Below are 23,989 nucleotides of genomic sequence, written 5' to 3' on the forward strand. Positions count from 1 at the left end.
TGTCTCCTTCGAACAACTGCAGGACCAGCCGCTGGTTTGGGAATAACAGACAGGTCAAAGAAGACACAGAAATGATCAGACAGAGCAACATCCACCACATTGACATTTGAAATATTTACTCCTTTTGTAATGAGCAGGTCCAGAGTGTGTCCTCTGTTGTGGGTGGGCTCGCTGACATGCTGAGTCAGACCAAAGGTTTCAAGGACAGAACTGAGCTCTTTAGCGTTCCTGTCAAACACATTATCCACATGTACATTAAAATCACCTGTAATGACTAAACCATCAAAGTCTGTGTATATGACTGAAAGCATCTCAGTAAAATCATCAATAAAACTCAGACAGTGCTGGGGAGGTTTGTATATGACTAAGTAGAGTATGGAGGGGGATTGTTTTAGCTCCATTTTGAATGAAACATACTCAAAAGATGAAAACACTCCAAATGACAATCTGTGAGTAACTAAACTATCTCTAAAAAATGTGCACACACCTCCACCTTTTTTGTTTACTCGTGTTTCAGATTCAAATTTGAAGTTGGGTGGAGTTGATTCCACTAGAATTGCATTACCTGTGTTTTTGTCGAGCCATGTTTCAGTTAAAAACATAAAGTCAAGACTAAAAGAAGAAATAAAATCATTAATTAAAAAGGACTTGTTACATAAAGATCTGACATTGAGCACAGCAAGTTTCAGATTAGTTTCAGTAGGACTGGATGTTATCTTCTTACAGGGAATGTGAACTAAATGTCTCTGATTGGACAGTCTAACTGTCCTTCTGTTAATCAGTCTGCGTGGTGTAACTGTAGATATAGCTCCATCACAGGGCCTCAGCATGATATTATCTTTATCATGACTGTATGTCCTGAGACAGCAGAGGCCCTGTGTGTCCTAGCTCTTGTTGATAACAGCTCTGGGGGAAGGCAGGGAAGGGCGAGGAGGGGGGAGTTTGGGTGAGGGACCAGGTGAATGAGCAGGGGGGAGTTTGGGTGAGGGACCAGGTGAATGAGCAGGGGGGAGTTTGGGTGAGGGACAAGGTGAATGAGCAGGGGGGAGTTTGGGTGAGGGACCAGGTGAGGGCCGAGGAGGTGGAGCAGGGGGGAGTTTGCGTGAAAGACGAGGAATGCTTCTCTCATTCTTCTTTTCTCTCACTGGCCCAGGACCCTGTCCAGGCCGGTTTCTCAGAGCGTGGATGAGGTTATCCGTCAACACTCTTACTCCACCTCTGCTCAGGTGCGGGCCATTTCCCTTGAACAGGTCCTCTCGTTTCCAGAAAAGATCAAAGTTCTCAATGTAGTGCAGTCCTCTGGCTGCACATTCGTTGAACAGCCATGTGTTCAGCTGAAGCAGCCGGGTAAATTTGTTCATCTTCCTTCTGTCTATGGTAGGAAGAGGTCCACTGATGAAAGTCTTAACCTCCACTTTATCAAGCTCCTCAAATAATTCAATGAAATACTTTTTCAAGATTTCAGTTTCATTCATTCTGGTGTCAACTGCACCCACGTGCACAATCAGCTGTTTAGCTCCTTGGTGTGTTGACAAAACTTTTGGGAGGAGTTTTGTAATCTCAGAGACAGTGTGACTGGGGTAAGAGCAGGTTTGGATTCCTCTGTGAGTCACATCTCTGATAGCACTGTCTCCTAGCAGCAGCGTATCTCTGACCTTGACGTTTGGCACAGACCGCCTGTCTGCCGCCGCTCTTTTGCCAACTTCATTGCTCTTGTTTTGCGACAAAAATCCATTTTCTGTTTGTGTATTAACATCAACATCAGTCTGTGACAGTGGTAAAAATCTGTTTGTAAGTTGTATTTTGGGTGATGTAACTATATTAGCATTGCCTCTTATCACTTGTCACGTTGGCTTGAAATTCTTGTCTTTACAAAGTTTTGGAAAAGACACCGTATCACTCAGGTTTAAGTTGAAAGTAGCAGATTTTTCACTCTCTTCTCTGAAAGTAACTGTGGGTTGCTTACCACTGGAGGTCACAGGAAGCGTTCGGTGAAGTCCTTTTTCAGATTCTAAAACAAATATCCGTGCTTGTAGCTCAATAATTTGTTGTTGATAGTTCCGACAGCGTTCGCAGAAAGAATTCCTTTTGTTTCTTCCCGCGGACATGTTGGCTCGTCAAAAAATTTGTTAAAAAAAGTGAAAATGGTTTAAAAATCTTGGTCTACTTAAGAGAAAATCATAACTAAACAAATCTCCCAGCAATGGAAGAGGTAAAATTATTTAAAAAGCAAAGTAAGGAGGAAGCAGCAGGAGCAAGCAAGGTTTGCGTCTGCACTCTTCAGAAGCAGGAAGTAAGGAAGTAAAGCACTCCTAGTTCTCCCGAAAGGACCCATCAGGTAGGGCCCACTGCGAAACCCTCTCCTCTCTGATTGGCCTGCGATGTTCAGATGATGTAACCATTGAATCACCTCAGACGCTTCCCGCGCTTGGTTCAGTTTCCATGTGGCCCTTTGAAAAGTCGGTCCTGTTTATGCCGTGTTTGAGTTGAAAAATGACAACTTGTGTAAAAGGTTGGTGGGATCGCACAGGCAGTGAAATTAAAGCAATGGGTTTTTAAATATTTTAATGATATGTATGAAGAGAAAATTTGAGCAGGAAGGAGAAGAGGGGGTGATGTAATATTAACATGGTGTGGTAGTACGGTCAAGTCTAAGATGCATAATAGAGTTATTAATAGTTGGGGACAATAGGCTGCCGAGTGGCATTCAATTTCAATAACTGGTAGAGGGTACAGAAGTTTAAGGGAAAATTGTTCAGTGTAAAAATCAAGTATTGTGTCATTAAGAATCTGGTTGTAATTTACTTATTAAACTTGACATCAAATAATTAAATTCACAAAACTTAGACAAATTATCCAGTAGGATAACTTGGTTATCATTCTTTTTATATGTCAGATGGCACAAAAAAACTAATATTTTAATTACTAATGTATTGTATTGTATTGTATTGTATTGTATTGTATTGTATTGTATTGTATTGTATTGTATTGTATTGTATTGTATTGTATTATATTATATTATATTATATTATATTATATTATATTATATTATATTATATTATATTATATTATATTATATTATATTATATTATATTATATTATATTATATTATATTATATTATATTATATTATATTTATTATATTATATTATATTATATTATATTATATATCCAAACACTAATATACATATTTTTTATTTGTTATAGCTCTAGTATAGTCAAGAGTTAGTTGCCTGGCCAGCCACTTCCTTCTATATTCTCTTTGAATCCAGAAGGGTTTGAAACTGGACCATAACTGTGAAAAACCTCTGTGCTAATTTTGGACCACAGCTGCTAATTTTTATCACGTCTCTCAAATGCAGATCTCCTCTCAAAAATTCTTGTAACCCTCAGAAAAATAAATAAATAAAATACTATCTTCTACCTGAGATGAATAAAAATAAACAGCTATGTTTGTTTTCACCGAAACGGACCATGTGTCTCTCTGATTGATCCGTCTGTCAATCACACTCTGAAATAAGGTTCCAGACTCACTCATCTTTGTAGTTTTCAAGTTTTGTCAAAGCATGTGATTCTGGCTGGCCAGGTAAAACAGTTATAATGTTAATTTTTAGCCTAGCCCTGTCCAATTTGTAATACATTTAATTGCGAAAAAGGATTGCATTACAGTTTTAGTAAACAAATAAAGTAATAAATATTGTTTTTATTGCACAAATAAAACATTTATGGATTTATTGAAAAGACCAGTACGACTCTGTTCTCCAAAAGTGACTATTTCTTCCAAAGCGCTGCACGTTTGCTTCACCCTTGTCCACCATTAGCTGGCCATTAGCCGTTAGCTGTGCCCTGTGATCCGTGCTACATTGTGTTGATAGTGCAGTAGCAGAGGCTGAGGCTGCTGGAGTGTTGCAGGTTAACAAGGCCATAACTCACAAAAAGTGCCCCATTGACTTTGACACAGAGGATTAAAGGCTGGGAGCAGAGCCACAGTAAACCTCTGCTTCACCAAACAAAACAGGGACACCATGACGGACACTGCAGGCTGCACAGGCAAATGAGAGTGGCTAGTTTATTTACAAAGTAAATCCCACAATGTGATACAATCTGTGTGCACTTTTGTTCCTGACACAAAATATCTCCTACACGAGTGTATACATGGCAGTCATTTTCATATGAAAATAGGCCGTGTAACTTTATAATCCTTTCCATGAGGGTCCATCATCTCTTGAAAAAAAATGGTAGTGCTAGTCATTGGTAAAGCTACAAACCAATGTTGTTATTTTTGGTCAAAGCCACAATATGCAGTTTTTCTTTTTACCAAAATTTAAAATGTTTCAAAGCAATCAATATGTTTTTTTGTTTTTTTTCTCTCAATAAGGTACTGTTTACTGCACTAATAATCAGAGAAAAACATGCGATTTTACTTTGAGCAGCCTTGCATCTCAAACCTGACTCTGACCATAATCTTTAACAAAATGGTATAAAACTCATCTATCTAGAATCTTCCAAAATATGGTATTTTTCAACTTCTATGGAATCATGCAGGGGATGTGCCACCTTCAGAAAGTAATATATTGTAGATTTAATTGATTTTTTTATTGAATATCATGTACTTGACTTTAAAAGATTTTTTTTTCATACATCTTATCGGGTCAATGGATATTCAGCAATGCTTAAGTGCTTTTAAATAAATAATAAGGATGCTTGGAATGCTTTAAGATAAGTGAGGAATAACTTTGGACCACTGCAAACCGATTAAAACAAACTAGACCTCTTTTTAAAATTTTTAAGTTAGTACAATTCAAGTGCATTTACTTCCGGCACAATGATAGGCTTTGCATTGACCGGAACATTTGAGCTCCACGGCATCAATCATTAGCTCACTCTGCTATTCCCAGATTTCCAAGTGAATTCTAACCAAACCAGGACTCACCTAGAAGAATGATGATGCAGATGAGGATGGCGATGATGGCGCCGGTCCCAAGCCCTGCGGCGATGATCCTCTCCATGTCTACACAGTCGCCATGGTGATCACACTGACACACCTTCACCCGCAGGTAGGATGTGTTGGACATGGGTAGGTTCCCCGAGTCAGTGATGATGATGGGGACCTCATAGATCCCACTGGAAAGGGAGCCGATCCGCAGGCGCAACTGGGCGTGCTCACCTGGAGAAGGATGACAATAATAAAATAGGACCTATTTTTCCTAAAAAGCCTGTCTAGAATGAACCCCTAGAAGCAGTTTCAAAAATAATGTCATGAGATTAAAATTTGTAACTCAATTTCAATACAAAGGATTAGACTCGATATTCAATACAGACAAGTCCATGTGGTTTTGTACTTGCTTTGATGCAGCTCAAGATCCTTCTTGTGAATGTGACTTTTTGACACCCGCTCAAATGAGTATCTAGTTTCAATACTAGTTTTAGTATGCATTAGTATTTGATTTTCGACAGCCCTATTTGAAACATTTTTGAGTACAAGCAAATGGCTGGGCTCTTTGTGAAGCTGAGACTGTAATTTTGGCCTCTGCTGTTTGATCTAGTCTTAGGGTCAAAATATGTCTGCTGCATCGTATCTGCATCTAATTATAAAGCTTTTTACTGTCAGAGAATCAAGAAATGTGTTGTTAGCATGCTAGTTTTTGATAGCATTACTGGGATGACAAAACTCCGCTCTAGTCTTTGAAAGTTGTGCAAAATGCTTATAAATGAATAATTAGGATGCTCGGAATGCATAAGGTAAGGGAGGAATAACTTGAATTTTGTTTTTCAAAAAGACAGTAAAAATCAGATACAGAACCTTTAATGATGATTAGAAAATAGTTCTTCCAGGACTGCATAAGGGCAATAACACAAAGCAGCAGGACATGGACTGGTGATAGGTTTTTAGCTGATCAAAACTGAAGGTCAAATCTGGCTGCTCCCCTTGTTTCCTATGAATCATTTAAATGCATTTTGTATTTATGAGAAGTTAGACTGTGCCTTCACTTAATCAAGGTTGGAACATTAACATGCAGTCTGTCTCACACAAAAATGTCTGTTTTTAAAGGAACTGTATGTTGGTTGTGCTCTTTATTATTAAAATCACAACTGACCTTAGGCGGCCCATGCCTTAACCTGCCGAGGACACGTACAAGTTTTTTTCTCATTCTCAGCACATGCACAGGCCATGCGTCATGATTGGCTGCAGGTGCTGGGGTTTAGGTAGTGACAATTCAGTTCAGTCATTTTAGGTTTAAATCAAGTGGATTTCAGCATTGAAACTTCAGCAATGAGACACATGTGAAGCTCATTCTGCTATCTGATTGGATAATCGTCTTGAGAACCAAAACACCAAATCTACCATAAGTAGTAGTAGTAGTAGTAGGAGTAGTAGTAGTAGTAGTACAAACTTAGATGCACAGCTACTTTAAAAAAAACAAAAACAAACAAACAAAAAAAAAAAACAACAACACAAAATCATCCTGTCACATAGCAGTTATATACTTTCTTACTTTCTTTAATATCACTTTCAAGACTGTTCCAAAGACTGACTCCCTTGATTGAAATACATCTTTCCTTTGGTTTTGTTCTAAACTCTGGCTTAGAAAATAAATCAGTTCCTCTTAATTGATATCTACTTTCTCTCTTTAGAAATCTATTTTGCAACTTCTCTGGTAATACTTTTTGATGAGCTTTATACATGGTTTTGAGAATGCTATATTCCACCAAATCGTTAAATTTCAACATTTCTAATTGAATAAAAATTGGATTTGTATGTGCCCTATAAACACTTCTTCTAATAGCATGCTTCTGTAAAAGAAAAACTGTTTCAATGTAGGTTTTGCAAGCACTTCCCCACACTTCAATGCAATATGTCATATATGGAACAATCAATGTGTTATACAATAAGAACAATGCATCTTTGTTGAGAGACTTTCACCTTGTGTAATACAGCTATGGTTTGTGATACTTTTGATCTTACTTGCTCTATGTGGGATTTCCACGTCAGCTGCTCATCAATAATAACTCCTAAAAAATGAAATGTACTTGTTCTTTCTATCTCTAATCCTTGTGTGAATAATTTTACCTCTAAATCTTTCCTTTTACAACTAAAGACCATAAATTTAGTTTTACTAATGTTTATAGATAGTTTGTTAGCATTGAACCATTTTAATACTTTTTGAAACTCATCTTCTACATTTTTTTATAACCTCCTTTATGTTTTTTCCGGAGTAAAATAATGTGGTATCATCAGCAAACAAGATGCAATTTAGTAATTTTGATACAGACATAATATCATTCACATAAAGGAGAAAAAGTACTGGCCCCAAGACCGAACCTTGGGGTACCCCACACATTACTTGACGATATTCTGATTTTATGTTGTTGATTTCCACAAATTGATAACGGTTTATTAAGTAACTTGCGACCCATTTGTGTGGTACACCTCGTATACCATACTTGTATAATTTCTGTAACAATATTTCATGATCTAGAGTATCAAATGCTTTTTGAAGATCGACAAAGATACTAACTAAATATTGTTTCTTATCCATGGCATTGGTGATTTCTTCAGCCAGGTCCATTAATGCTGTGGCGGTTGAATGATTGGAACGAAATCCATATTGGCTCTTACTTAAAATTTTGTATTTTTCAATAAATTTATTTAATCTGCTAACAAATAGTTTCTCTAAAATTTTCGAGAATTGCGAAAGCAGTGATACAGGTCTATAATTTGAGAAATCATTTTTATTTCCTTTTTTAAAAAGTGGAAAAACTCTGGCCACTTTCATGTGATCTGGAAATATTCCTGTGCTGAATGAAAGATTACATATATATGTGAAAGCCTCAATAACAACCTTTATCACTTTCTTGATCAATAACATATTAATATCAGTATAATCATTAGATTTTTTATTTGGACAATTTTGAACAATTGTCAAGACTTCATTTGCTTGCACGCTCTCCAGAAACATACTGTTTACATTATCAGCTATCGTTCCATCATTGTTGCTTTCTTTTGGGATATTTTTTGATAAATTTGGGACAATGTTAGAAAATAAATTATTAAATTCATTAACAATTTCTTCTTTCCCAAAAACATCTACATTATTTTTTGTAAAATAGTTTGGAATATTTGAAGTTACCTTACGTTTTTGCAAGACCATGTTTATTATACCCCATGTATTTTTTATATTGTTTTTGTTCTCATCCAATAATTTGGTGTAGTAATCTTTTTTTTGTCTTCTCATAATTGATACAAGCTTATTTTTATATTTTTTATACCTAACTTCTGAATCTTTTGTTCTCAATTTGAGAAACCTTCTGTAAACACAATTTTTCTTCCTGCATGCATTTTTCAGTCCGTTTGTCACCCATGGGTTAAGAATATTTTTCTTATCGTGTACAATAATTTTTGTAATTTTGCAGTTTTTGTCATATAAATTGAGAAACGTTGTCATGAAAGCGTTATAAGCTCTATTTAGATTATTTGTATATACATGATTCCAATTTTGTTTTTCAAGGTCTTCTCTGAAGGCCTCCAGAGCCTTACTAGATTTATCTCTTATTAGCATTGCCGTTACATCTTGTGCAAGCACATCAAAATACAATTTTTCATAGATAATAAATACAGGAAAGTGATCACTCACATCTGCCATAAAGATACCACTGATAATGTCACCATGTATATTTGTGTATATATTGTCAATGATAGTCGCACTATGACTAGTAATACGATTTGGTTTAGTTATCATCGGGCATAGACCAACTGTTTCCATATAATTCCGAAACACATTTGTTGCTGCTTGATTTCCCAGGTTTATGTTAAAGTCACCACACAAAATAACTGATTTGTTAACATTCTCAAACATTTCAAGGATCTGATCTGTAAATAAGTCAACACCAGCCCCAGGCGGTCTATATACACAACTAATTAATATGTTCTTCCCATTGTCATTAATGATTTCTATGGTAAGCATTTCCATCAAGTCACTCCCAGTTATAATTTTTTGTTGAACCAGTTTGCACTTTAGATTTACATCCACATAGAGGGCAACACTGCCTCCTTTTTTATTAACCCTGTTTATATAAAACATGTTATAACCATCAATCTGTACTTTATCAATATGTATGTCCTTTAACCAACTTTCAGTAATTGGAATTACTTTAAAGGTGTGTTTAAAACTGAACAGCTCTTTAATTTTATCCAATTTATATTTCAAACTTTGACTATTGAGGTGAATGATGGAAAATGCTTTATCTGAAACCTTGTCTGTTCTAGCGTTAAACTGTTGAACTGTAAAATAATTACATTCTCCAGGTGTTAATAACTTATGTGCGACATCAGATTCAATATCATAGATTTTATCTTCCTCATTTGTGTCCACATTAATGTCCATATAACTATTTAGTGTGTTTTAAGTCCGTAACTGTGTGTATCCAACCTTACTTCTCCTTCGGTTCATGTTGACAGTCCTTCTCGGCCGTTATCTTCCTCTTTCAATGTCCATTTTTATACTTCTCAAGTTCTTTCAAGTCCCTGATCATCCTTGATGCTCCATCCTTGTCTCTTATCCACACGTTGCCATTGCGTGTCCTTGTCCCAGTTATTTTCCTCTGCTTTCTCAACAGTCTTGCTTCCCTCGTGATGCCTCCATTTTTCTTGGTAAGATGTTTGTTTATAAACACATTTGTGCCCTTTAGTTTCCTAGCCTGTATTAAGACATCGTTCATTCATGTTCCTGCTAATAAACCGTATTACAATAGCAGGTCTTTCTTTTTCTGACTTTCTGGGTAGCATGTGACAAATCGAAATAGCTTCTTTACAGATGTTGGTACACTTACTGTTCAAAAAATCCACCACCTCTTGCTCCAGCGACAGCAGCTCTCCTCTCGGCACGTCCTCTGAGGTGTCGGCGTTAGCTGCCACCCGTGCGTAGATCCGGTGTTGAGTCTCCAGCCCCGAGATGATCAAGTCCTCCCTCCGTGTTTACTGCTCCAGTTCGTCGACTCGCTGTTCCAAGAAAGTAATCCTTTTGTCCTTTTCACTCATCATAGTTTTTAGGGTAGCTACTTCATCCACAAGTTTGAGCAGCCGCTCCTGTTGAGATGTTAACTTTGCCAACTCTCCAGACATAAAGTTCAATGATCGCTTGATCTCCTCCATATCGTCTGCCTTTGGCATGTTCTTATCTTCTTGTTAAATGCTTTTCCAACACTTGTCTCTGCGCAGTTTGTGCTAGGAATAGTGCTAGCACCGGTTAGCCCAGATGTAGCTAAGCTTCCGCTTCTTTGCTTCAACTTGATAACTATTCTTGTAGGGGAAATAGTGTGAGTTTCTGAAAATTACATCTTAAGCAAATTGTTCAAAATTGGATGCGTCGCCATTGACTTATTCAGAGTCCAGCAGACAGCCTCTTCATTTATGTTGTCTTAAGTGTCACTGATTTAGCTCAGGAAATTGTCCCAAAACAAGAGCCAGTGAATAAAAGCAGTAATTTTCTTTGCGAAAGAAGACGTAAATCAAACTTGAGACGCGTGATAACAATCTCATTTAAAAACAAACAAAAAAAAAACCACTACTCTGACAAAAACCTTTTCAATGAAGGGCTTCTAATGCGGATACTTCAGCACACTTTATTAATAGTATTTTATTATTATTAACAAAAAAGTTATGTGCATTGCAGATCATTTGTATAAGTATAAATATACCATAAGGGGGTGCAAGGACTCCAGCTGCAAGTGCACTGATGAGTCAAGCAGTATAAATATGGTTATAAACTGGAGCTGCTAGCACTGACGCTGGTTAGCATATGAAGCTACACGGAGCACTGAAAAGATCAGAATCAAATAGGAAAAAGCACCAGATTACCATCAGATGACATCACAAGGTGGGCATGAGGCAGACAAACTTAACATGCCTGACTAAAATTAAAACCCAACTCAGGTATGTTTTTTGTGTGGAAAAACATTATGATGTGATTACAGATAAAAAAAAAGTCAGTGAATTATATAGGATTGTCATTTACAATAAATAGAATTGAAGCTGCACTTTTCTTGTGGAGAGTTTGCCACCTGTTTGTCTCCATTGATATGCTATTGCATTGCATGAAATGTTCCACAGTATAAAGTATAAAATCTATCTCCATGGATTTAAGCAGGTGGCGCAACTAAGTTACAGGGAAGCCCACTCACGGTATTACATCTTATAGTGCATATTTACCTATTAGAAATACTTAGACTCTCTTTTTCATCGGTGCTCTATTAAAATACAGAAACACATACACAAACAAAAACAAAAAAAAAAACTAAACAAATAAGTACATAAGTCAAAACATTAAAAACAGGTGCAGGTGTAATTATGAATGTTTATCACCAGATTATTAAATTGCATTTGTTGCACCAAAGTATCCAGTTTTCTTTGTTCTTGAAATATAATCACTTTTTGTATGTTGTATTAAATATGCCTGTATGAATGATCAACAAGCAAGTGAGATATTCCAGAAATCAATGAACTAGTCCCTTACAAATACATTTCATACAGTGTTCTCTTCTGACAGATAGCAATGGCCAACCTGTGTACAGTGATGGGTTTTAAATTCCTCATGAAAGGGCTCAGTGAAAGAGTGTATCTAAGGTTTTAAATCTAGAGGCTGATGTCTGCATGTATATTATACCTTCATAATCCAGTACAGAAAGAAACCTACACAAAGCCTACACAAAGGTGCACACATGTGTACTATATTGTAATTGCATGTGTCATAATGTATGGTTATTGATTAAAAAGCTTGTGTCTGTGTGAATGACACCTGGTATGCTAGCGGGTAAATCATGTTTATATATAAACCCCAGTCTCATTTGAATGGTAAATGTATTCATGCAATCAATCATTAAACATCAATACTAAAGGCTGCAGGTCTTCCAAACTAATATTGAATGTATTGTACTATCACAGCTCCCTTTTGGTTCAATGTGGGTACCAACATTTTATTCTGAGGGCTGGTACAATCTATAACCCTGCCAAAAGGGGGCAGTAAAGATTAGTAATTTTTGTTTGACTAGAAACTTGTATGCCCAATGTCCAGCAGCTTATTCAATTCCCTTGTAGAGATTGTAATGTACTGTTTGTAATATAACTATACTTTTGGACACATAGTATTATAACTATACTTTTGGAGACCAACCAACACAATACAGTGGCCAATTGTTTTTGCAGGTGATTCATACAGTGAGTCAGTTGAGTGAGTCTGTCATGAGTCAGTTTTTGTTAGTGATTGCATTGTATTTTTACATTTTATATTTTTACGTCTAATTAAAGTATGTTAAGCCTCAGAGCAAAAAATATCTTGTAAACAGGATTAGGGAACCCTATTGTTTAGGTACACTCTCTCCCTCTCATTCCTCCTTCAGAGCACAAACACAACCCAATCAACATACATTTTGCTAATGAAACTACTGCACATTGCTTCAGGTTTGTGAAGTCATAGTGTATACTCAAAACACATGCATAAAATACAAATAAACCACTTCACGTATGTTTTTGATGATTTAGCATGTCCTTTAAACTCAAAACAAACACACACACACAAAAAAATTTTTGCACATCTGCCCAAAAATTTGCAGCAAATATTATGAGCTTATAGAATGTTGTGATGTAAATCCAGTAATATAAGATGCATTACTAACCGCTGAGTCGGGCGAGAGTCCAATTACGGCGCACATCGGAGGGGCGGTTGGCGAGCTCAAAGGCGAAGGGTCCGGCGTTGGGATTGAGGTCTGGGTCGCTGGCTGTGATGTTGATGCCGCTGGGGTCCGGGCGCTCACACATCTCCACCTCCGGAGGAAATACGTGGGGAGCGTTATCATTTATGTCCAGTAGGTACATCTGCAGTGTACCGGTGCCACTGGCTGGAGGGATGCCTGCACAAGACACAGGAAAGGAGGGAGATATAAAGTAGAATGAACACAAGTTTCCTTGTGTTCTCAAATATGAAGTAAACATGGTCAGCCGAAATATTGATTTTACTGATGGCAATTTATATATTCATGTATTCACAATTATGCACGCACATGATAGAAAAGTTGTTTAAAGTGGTGGCATGTAACGTTTTGGAGGTGGAAGGTCTATGGAAATATAACGTTAAAGCCTTAAACAGAATTAACATTCTGTACGGAATTTTTTTTTTTTTTTTAAGGCATACTGTGGAATACTGTGGAATAGTATACTCCAAGGAACAACATTTCCATGGAAACAAGAGGAGAAGGCACTATTTTGTGGAGATACACAAACAAGCTTTTATTTATGGAGGGAAAAAAAGTTACATACACATATGGCTTTAAGTTCTTTGCTGTGTTCTAGTTCTGATACAGTTACTTCCCTAAAGTCAAAGGGAATGAATAACAGTGGAACAAATAAAGTTGTTTTTAATTCTGTTGTGTGTTTACACTATAATTTAAATGCAACTCGATGTAAAAATATTCCAAGTATTCAGAATACAGTACTCTGATTGGACCAAGCAACAGAAAACAGTACAAGATACATTTTAATGCAGACACTCAGTGTGCAGCGTGCTCTCTAACTAAATGCATTCTTCTCTACATTACGCAGTTAATTTACTAGCATCAGCTGCCTGGGATCACAATCAGAACACCACATTAACAAATTCATTCATACATATAAGGTTGGTGAAAGCTAGGTATTGCTCAAGGACACAACAACAGTGGATTTTGTTTGTGGGCGAGTGCTTACATGTACTGCAAGGAGTAAGCTCAATAGTTCATCAAAACCCCATTTATAAAACCATCAATGGTCTTATTAACAGTCCAGTTTTCTTTGATTACTGGTTGCACATGGCCCAGTATATTCCTCCACTCTCCCTCATGTGGAGTGAATGACTACCTCTGTACAATCACGTGTTCATAAATCAGGGACAGTGCATTGGCCGCAGTGCAGTGAGAGAGGGATCCATGTCAGCGCCGGACATATGGTGACCCATAAAAAACTGACCCCTTCTCTGCCCGGACTGCCCCTCCCTTAAGGAATGTATGTGTGTGCGTGTGTGTGTGTGTCTGGGTGTATTTCATTTTTCAACAAAGCCAATTATCTAGTCATAAATAATATCAATGCGGTTCAAATGCAAGTCTGTACTTCCTGTATAGGTTAAAGTTATACTAACTTTTCTTGTATCCATAGAGCTAATTTGCTTATTCCTGAATGATTCTGTTAAAGTTTCACATTTTAAATGCGTTCAGAAGGATTTAAAAAAAAAACAGAAATATGGACTGACTAACTAATACAAAAATCACATTTCAGAACATGTTTGTACAGATCTAAACTATGAGTTAGCAGTTTTTATACAGAATAAGACAAGATATTTTCTTGTTTGTGGAGGAAATTATAATACTTAAAAAAATGCTGTCTTTATGATTAGCTAATGGTGTCTATTAAATTTTGATTTGATTTTGATTAATCTTGCAGCCTTGTCATACTATGAAACATTCATGCAAAGTGACTGAAGCTAATGATAAAAATATGATTTTTTTCTAATAGTGTTATACTTGTTATATATATACTTGTATACATGTCAAAATAAAAATCTTTTGTCAAAATTACTCATGCCTAACAGCAGTCCCTCTGTGTGCACAAATTGAATTGAATAGCATTCCTCCTTGACAATTTTCCACTTTGAACACAGGCTCTTCTCTTCCTCTGCTTAAAAAGCATCTTTTGTGATGGGAGCAGGCAGCAGACGGAGGGAATGCCATGCTAATGGGACCAAAACATGAAGACTCTATCCAACAAACACAGGACAAGAGTGTGGCCAAGGTACATTTAATTACCACAATTAGGAATGCAATTAAAGCAGCCTACACCAGCTCTGGTCCTAGTGTGCAGCTTTTTAAAAATCTTTCATCTGTGCCCGCTCCAAAGTGAGCCATTTGGTTTGATATCACCACATTAACTAGGACAAGATAGCCTTAAAATACGTGCTCTCATTCAAAGGGTGCTGTGAGGTAAGTAATAGCTTTTAAATTAGCAAGCTGTGAAAAGTGAAAAGATACGTACAGATGTGTGCAGTGTGTGCAGTGCGTGCAGTGTGTGCAGTGCGTGCATGTATGTATGTGTCAGTCCTCACCATTGTCAGAGGCCATGAAGGTGACATTGTAAAGATTGTTCTTGATGTAGGGTGACTCGCGGTCCAGAACAGCGATGGTGGAGATACGCCCATTCTCTGGGTCTATCTCTAGCCAGTTAGCAGGATCGAACATCTTTGAGTACCTGAGTTTACAGAAGTAAAAAAGGAGAGATGCGGTCAAGAGAAGAGATAGGGAGAAAATGAGGAAAGGAGGGAGGAGGTAGAAAGAAAGCAGCACATAAAGCCCTCTCTATCAGACTTTGGCAGAGGACCAAACACTGGGCTGCTTGCTCATATCCACCCTGACTGAAAACATCCAAAATTAGCTCAAATCTACATTTGTGGCTGAAGTATGGTATGGAACAGTTTCCTCTACTTGGAAATCAGCCATGGATTGGGAAAAGACTATGTAGGCCTATTTGTTTGATTGATACATCTGCTCTATTGTCACAATTTACTTTGAGTTGATTCAACTGAAGAGGTTTTGATGGGATTATTCTATATGGCCTACAAAAACATGCAAACATTGAAATTGGTTATTGGACAAAGCATGATTGTCAACAGTGGCAATGTTTACATGGACACCAAAATCTGACCATTATGATTTCTGGAGTAATTAGATTATTGAAATGTAATGTAAACAGCTACATCTGAGTAATCAGATTTATTTCTGATTATTCACACCTGTGCAGGATTTGACAAGGAAAATTATGTAAAAAAAAATGTCAATCTGTTCATTATCTGTTCAATCATTATTTTACATTTTGGTCATGGTGAGCTGCTATTGACATATAAAAGAAGAAGAAGAAAAAAAAAAGAAAAATCTTGGTAATACATTCGGGCCCTTTGACATCCATCCCAAAATTGTGTAAATGTTCATTTTTACAGTGTTTTGATTTGTGAAACTGAGGCATTGCTGAAACTACATTGGGCGGAGATGTAAGGTTGGTGCAAAATTAACTTTTTTGAGCACTCACCTCAAATGCAGGGCAATACAGGATTACACAAGCACACATGAAGAAGTGAAGTTATTTTTGCCTGTCCATGTACTGAGAATTGGAAAAAACTTGTATGTGTCCTCTATCTGCAGTTAGGCACTGGCATCCCAGGTTCACCTGTAATTATATTACCTTTTTTAACTTTTTAAGAATGCTGACTACATACAGTTCCTTTCACCTTTTACTGATTACTATATAAACATAAGGTAAAAAAAAGTGTTTTATAAGACCTAAACCTGAGAGAAGAGAATTCACAGAGCAAGGACTGAGCGTGTGTAGTCCACCAACAGCTGTTGCTATGGCTACGCAGACCTCAGCTTCAGTTTTAGAAACAAATAGTGGGACGTAAGGAGAAAACAGCAGGCACTAAATCCTGCTTGTAAGAGCCTGGTCCAGTTCTGAATAATAATCATCATACACTCTTACACTGGTGTTTTTGAAGCTGTACTGCAAACTAGAGGTCAGTGATATATGGATAATATTGAAATAGTTACATCGACGTTATGCAAAACAAAAAATGTAAGCATATATTTAAGAATATATTTAAGAATTACTTGTGTGCGCTCTGCCTAACATTAGGGGCAGGACTGCAGAAATGTGGATTGGAATCACAATTTGCCAATTTATTACTTAAAGCAGCACCATGTAACTTTTATGGTGGAGGGACCACCACTTGCTTATCACCAGTGGTGGAAGATAACGAAAAAAAAGTAGTAAACTATTATACTTAATTAATTTGTTTAAGTATATGTACTTTACTTAAGTACATTTTAAAGTGGATACTTTTTACTTTTACTTCACTACATTTGAGAGCAGGTATCTGTACTTTCTACTCCACTACAATTGCACAGGACTGAAAAGTAAAGTAAGTACTTTTCATATCTTTCAAATCATCCTGACTAAAGTTTTTGAGTTCAAGCTTCAGTTTTTAGCAAACACAAATAAATACACAAAATTAATTCAAAAAATTAAAAAACTGATTTGTATTGTAACTGTTGACCAAAATATATATATATATATATATATATATATATATATATATATATATATATATATATATATATATATATATATATATATATATATATATATATATTTTAATCAATATCACTACATTTACATTTTAAGAAATAAACAACACAACTGTGTAAAATACTTTTACTTTGTAACTCTAAAAGTACATTGTTAAACAGGTACTTAAATACTTTTACTTAAGTAGATATTTTCATGTTACTTTTACTTGAGCAACTTTTTGCTTTTCTATTTTAAACAAAATGGAGTACTTCATTCACCACTGCTTGTCACCACGGAGATGTTTTGCTTTATCTGGAATGTTTGAAAGTACATCCAAGGAGACAAGCAGGCCAAAAGGTCAAGTAACAAGACAGATCTGTGGAGAGGTGACCCCTCTCACAGTAAGAATGTAGGTGTTTCAAGGTTCAAAGCAATACAAATACCAGGAATTGATTTAATGCAAGATAAATACATTTTATGCCATACTATGGAACATTTCAGGCAAAGCAAAAAAAAAATCAGTGGAGACAGGCAAATGGGTGGACCAGAAAAGTTACATGGTGCACCTTTACATTCTGGTTAGACCATTCTATAGCCCTGGTTTGGTTCCAGTTTTGTTTTAAATATAGAGGTTGAGATTGTTACATCATAACTGCATAGAAAAAGCACTATCTTCAAAGGAGTTTATAGTGGCTTTGAAATGGAGCTGCATGGTGGACTGGGGTCCAAGGATGTTTGGTGTCGCGTGCTTTTGCCTGAACTGATCAGTTGATTGGATGAGCAACAAAACGTCTTCACTCCTATAACTTTTTGTTCAGTTGACAGGTTTTACATTTAGCTTTTCTAAAACTTCTTCTCAAATCTGTTTATTTTTATTTATTTATTTTTTTTAAACACAAAAAAAGATGAAAAACTAAATAAATTAAGAATTAATAAGAAAATAAATAAATCAGTAATAAATAACATGTATTGTCCTGAACATGAATTGAACATCAACTGTTCTTCTGAACATGGCTTCTCTTGCCTACTCCTTGCTGTTAGAGACCTTGCTCTTCCTCTCACATAGCCGGGCCACATTTGGCTTGAGGGAGGAAGCAGTTGAGACCCTCAGTATGGGTTGAAGATGATCATCAGTAAGTCTGGACCTGTACTTGGACTTATTGAACTTCAAGGTGGAGAAGAGCTTTTTGCACAAGTATGTGCTCCCAAAAAGGCACATGGTCCGCTTGAACATTTGGGAAATCCCAGGGAAAAATTGCCCAATCTTGTCTGCTTTTCCACTCACCACCCTGAACTTCGCTTTGAGTTCAGAGTTGTACTGCAGGTCAATGAGCTTCATTTGAAGCTCAGGAGGGGCATCTTGCACATGCTCTCAACTCAAAAAATCTCTTCAATACGGTTCCCCTGCTGAGCCAACGTGCTTTGATTCACCGAGGTACATCTCCATATTCTGACTCAATTTCCTCTTAAAAAGCACAGAACCTTTGGTGCTTTAAGCCCCTGGATGTGATTTGGTTGATGCATTTCACAACGGCAGACATCACATAGTCAAACTATGAGCCTGTTGATGGACAATGCAGTGCAGCGCAATGACCTCCTCCACATCCTCCTCTTCCACTTTTTTGACCAGGAGCCACCAGTCCAGTTTTCTTCCCTGTCACTGATGGCGCTCCATCGGTTGTTATTCCAACAAACCTCTTCCATGGCAAACTGGCATTCTCAATGGCATCACACAGCCGGTGAAATATCTTTTGAGCGGTGGTCTGGTCATGCATTGGAATTACTGTGAGCAACTCCATTTCAAAATTGCCATCAATGTCACATTGCGAGCTGGGTAGAGTCGGTGATGTCTGTGGTCTTATCAAGAGCAGCTGAGTATACACTGAAACATTTGGCTTTCTCACACAGTTGGTCATAAACGTCACTTGACAGGTCAGAAATACACTCTGCCACGGTGTTGGTAGAAAGGCTGATGTTGCTAAACTGACCTTTCTTTTCTGGACAGACTATACTTGCAGCCTGTAATATGCACTTTTTTTTTTTACAAATTCACCTTCTGCGAGTGGCTTTCCTGCTTTAGCAATCATTTCACTAACCAGGTAGCTAGCTTCGACTGCTGCATTATTCTCTTTGGTTGCTTTCTTGACAAAATCTTGTTGTCTCAGTAGACATGTTTTAAGATTGGCAACCCGGTTGGCTCTCTCATCTCCCTGGTATGAAACATCATTACACAACTAGACATGCTGCAACAAATTGTATTCATTGTGCACTACAACTTTCTCTGTGCAAATAAGACATGTCGGGGTGCCCCTGTGCTCAACAAAGAAATATTGCATTTCCCACTTTTCCTGAAATTGTCTGTGCTCATCACTGACCTTTCTCTTTACTGCAGGCTTTGAAAAAGACATGTTTAAGGCTGATGTATATATATATATATATATATATATATATATATATATATATATATATATATATATATATATATATATATATATATATATATATATATATATATATATATATATATATATATATTCCACTTGGTGTCACTGTCACATTGATGTTTAAATCAAGCTTGTTTGTTATTATCAACAAATGATGTCGAGAAGTGTGCTCTCTCTTGATTTAGCAATGTTCTTATCTATTTGTCGAGGACTGTATATGTAAGGTTCATTGTGTGAGACAATGCAAATACACTGCACATAGCGCGAAACAATGACCCACAAATAACGGTGCAACCCTATGATTGGTCTGGGTTACTGGGGACTGTTATTGCCGATGGACAGGTGTCGTTATGTGACTGCAGACTACCACCATGTCCCATTTCGACAGGGAGGCGGAGGAGTACTGCTGCGTACTTCGAATGGCACTTTGAACGGTACATCAAAGGGTACTTTGAACAGTGCATTTGGCGAACTGGGACATGACCAATGACCCACAAATAACGATGCGACCCTATAACTGGTCCTGATTACTGGGGACTGTTATTGCTGATGGACAGGTGTCGCTATGTGACTGCAGTCTACATTAGGCTGCATTGAGTTCCTTACTTTTCTTTTATCCCGCTGCATATGCATCACTATTATCTTGTCAGAGAGAGAGAGAGAGAGAGAGACCTCATATTAACTCTCTAAGTGCCACTGACGTGTGTATAAATATATATATATATATATATATATATATATATATATATGTATATGTGTATATGTATGTATACATATATATATATATATATATATATATATATATATGTATATGTGTATATGTATGTATACATATATATATATATATATATATATATATATATATATATATATATATATATATATATATATATATATATATACACACACGTATAATGTCCCATTCGACAGCAACTTAAAAAACGTATTTTTTTTTTTTAATGAAGTGTTGTGAACGCAGCGTGCTGGGACGAATGTCCGTGTGCCCAATAGAAACGAGGCAGCCAGCCAGGCACAGAACAAAACACTCCATGGCAACGCTGCTGTAACTTCCACTCTTCTTTCTCTGCTTACATAAAGCTTGGCTGATGTCCCGCCCCCGAGAGCCATATACCCCACCGTGATTGGTAGGTGCGTTCAGCTCCGCACACAACACTGTAAAGTGCCATACATATAAAACTTGCGGGCCACACTAATATTAATCTTTCATATTAAGGTGGGGGACGCAAACTATTGGCCCCTGGGCCGCGAGTCTGAGACCCCTGCTATAGAGTGACAGATGTATTTTCCAGTAGGGACCCAGCAGTTTATCAAGTTGTTCCACTGCACTTTCGATTACTTTTTAATGCTGTTTTGGCTAATATATCTCTGTGAGAGTTTACACTACTGCCACAAACATAGCACATTTCCATGGTAACGGACGTTTTTTGAAGTTCCCTCCTGAACTCTATTGGTCCTGGTTTATTCCTGATTTGTCAATCTAAGGCCAATGTATATTAACATCCCTTTCTATGTTGGTTTAGATCAGCTAGTTCGTCCAGAATTGAACTCTTTCTTGAAACTCTTAACAATTTTGTCTAAATTGCTCTTTGGGCTCCATTTTTAAAATATATCCAAAATAAATCACAACATTTGAATTATTTTTTGTCAAAACGTGTGATGTACCAGAGCTGTATAGGACAGCGTCTCACAGTGACAGATCAAGAATTAGATTGCAGGTTTAATTAAATTATGCAGAACTTAGACGCCAAAAGATAAGCAATTACTCTTCGATTACAATATCAATAAGTGTCATGTAACTTGAATTTCATAAACACTTTCTATGTAAACTTATATTTAGGTGTATTAGACACATAATCCAATTGTTGGATTGCATTCCAAGCATCCTAATTAGTCACAGCAGTGAGTTTATGAGCACTTTTCACAACTTTCAGACACCTTACCACCACCACCACCACCACCACACCTTACCACTTCAGACATTGGAGTTTTGCTGTCACAGTAAAGCAACTAACAGAACAACTAGCTAAGCATGCACGTCCTGATTATTGGACAACAAAACACTTTCTAATCAGATGCAGAAAGCACACAGCAGACTTATTTTGGCCTTGTAGAATGTACTGGGGCAAGACAAATCTTGCTGTTTTGAATATATGGGGAAAAAGAAAAAATCAGGTAACTGCTCTTTAATGAATTAAGCAAATACTTTGTTTCTAATTTTGCCATTTGAGTACTTCATTTTCAGAGCACAAATTGTTTTCTCATAAGCTGTTACTTATTTCAGAAACTGTCTCTCATTTTTCAAAAATACACAATCAATGCAATATTTACAACTTGCTTTGTGTGTACTGTTGCCAATGCCGAGTGCAATAAAGCCCATGTACTGTGCTGTTATTTACCCAGATTCAATAAAAAGTGCACTTACAGATTTGGAGTGTTTACTGATGTCAATATATCTGCAGATTCAACGGCAAAGAGCCCAGAGGAGTCTATTCCACTGGTAAATATTAGAATAGGAGATGACAGAATCCACTATGATGTGAACATCTTTTGCTAAATATATTGAGTTTAGTGAACATACCCAGACTATAAGGATGTAACAATAACTGTGATGTGGGATTGCAACATGAACGTTTCACAAACAAATATCAGGGCTGGATTGAATTGGAAACTGCACTGGTACCATGTTTTGTCGCAGCAGTTTGCTGATAAGCAAAGAGAACTACTCTGATGGTACTCTGCATTGTGGTGCAGCCAACATGAAATTGAATCAATTTTAACACTTTTATATCTTAATCTTTTGGGATATGATGATAATTATAACACTTAAGGCTTGTCAAGGATTTTTTTTTTAGAGAAAAGGTCTTTTCACAAATAAATCCAGTACCAGAATCAGAATTCAAGAGGTAAATAAGGTTAAAGGGGCTAATTTTCTCAACTCAAATTTATAATTTTTAGTTGAGAAAATTAATACTTTTTTGACCATTGCATTACAATGAGTTTATATGGGTAACGTTTGTACAGATTGCCAGATTTGGGTCAATACTTTTGAAAACTGTCCCCTCTGACTACCTCTAGTTCCAGCTGAGTTTATATTTTAATTAGGAAATAATCAAAAGTCCATCACCCTATTTCAATATTTCAAAAAACCATTACCTTTCTTTCCCTTTTCTATGCTACTATAATGTGCGTAATCATTTTCAGGTACAAGGATGTTCAATCTAAAAATTTCATAACGTGGCTGAATAATTGAATGAACGGAAATTGGACATATTAAACTTGTTATCCGCAGATTGTAACTGAAATAAAGCAAGTATATTTGAATGAAACTATATTTTTAGACTTGTTTGATCTCCCGAAGAGTCCTTTGTCAAACCAACCAATGTGCTTTTGAACACAGAGGATGCATTTGGCACAAGTATCTCAGCTTTAATATGACTGAATGTGCTTATTGCCCCAAAGGCACTGTAAAGTTAAATTGAATTGGACCAAATGACGGTAAGGCATATGCACATGAATTACATTGAAAGCTATGGCTAGTCGTTTCGGTAAATGTCTTTTCAGAATGACCACACTTTTGGAGCGAGACTCTAGGAGATATTTCAGTATGGGGTTGTTAAAAAGATTGGAGGTAGTTTTCTCTCAAATATGGCATGTCAAAGTTATTATTTTACAGCACACATTCTGGTCAAAATTGAAGATGTAATGTTGGACATTTGGGTTGCAGGGGTTTTGAAATAGGTGGAACTAAATGGCTTTCTGTACAGAAAGCACAGCTCACAGGAGCAGCCGGTTGTGTAGACGCTATACATATCACTATGGAGAAACAACAAGGTGTTGGAGGGGGATCGTAGCCTGAACTCAGGGTCCCTATGCATAATCACACAACCAGAAAAATGTGTACAACTACATTTACCATATAATTAATGACAACCCCCATGGCTACTTCCTGAATAAGGTGAATATATCCACAGTACTAGCATCCCATGGGTCACTCACCTGACATTCTGCCTCATGTAGCGGTCAGGGTCCTGGGCGGTGAAGGTGGTCAGCAGGGAGCCTGCGGGCAGACCCTCTTCCAGTTTGATGGACTTGGGGTTGGGGCTGAACTCAGGGGGCTCGTTCAGGTCTAGGATGCGCACAGAGACTGTGGCTGTGGACTGGCGAGGCAGATGGATACCGCGGGCCAGAGCGATCTCATTCTCTGCCTCAACAGTCAGCATGAAGGAGCGTGACAGCTCATAGTCTATGGGCTGTAAGAGAGAGAGCGAGGAGAATTTATGTTAAAAAACATTGCATAGTGACGTAATTCCAGCTCTGTTATTTAGCAACCTAAAGTAAACAAGGGGCCAAAACTCCTCTAAATTACTCTTATTGTTTTGATAAGACAAATA

The 23,989-nt window shown here is 37.0% G+C and overlaps 1 protein-coding gene across 1 annotated transcript in view; it reads right to left on the reverse strand.

Moving 5' to 3' along the window:
• The window catches only part of LOC117394124 (cadherin-2-like), a 106,117-nt gene that overhangs the window by 44,898 nt on the left and 37,230 nt on the right, over window positions 1–23,989 (reverse strand). Inside the window, 4 exon segments of the mRNA XM_055221333.1 lie at window positions 4,933–5,166; window positions 12,672–12,905; window positions 15,122–15,264; window positions 23,595–23,848. Of these exon segments, the coding sequence (XP_055077308.1) occupies window positions 4,933–5,166; window positions 12,672–12,905; window positions 15,122–15,264; window positions 23,595–23,848 (865 nt within the window).

Source organism: Periophthalmus magnuspinnatus, chromosome 4, assembly GCF_009829125.3.
Source record: "Periophthalmus magnuspinnatus isolate fPerMag1 chromosome 4, fPerMag1.2.pri, whole genome shotgun sequence".
In the NCBI taxonomy this organism is placed as follows: Eukaryota; Metazoa; Chordata; class Actinopteri; order Gobiiformes; family Gobiidae; genus Periophthalmus; species Periophthalmus magnuspinnatus.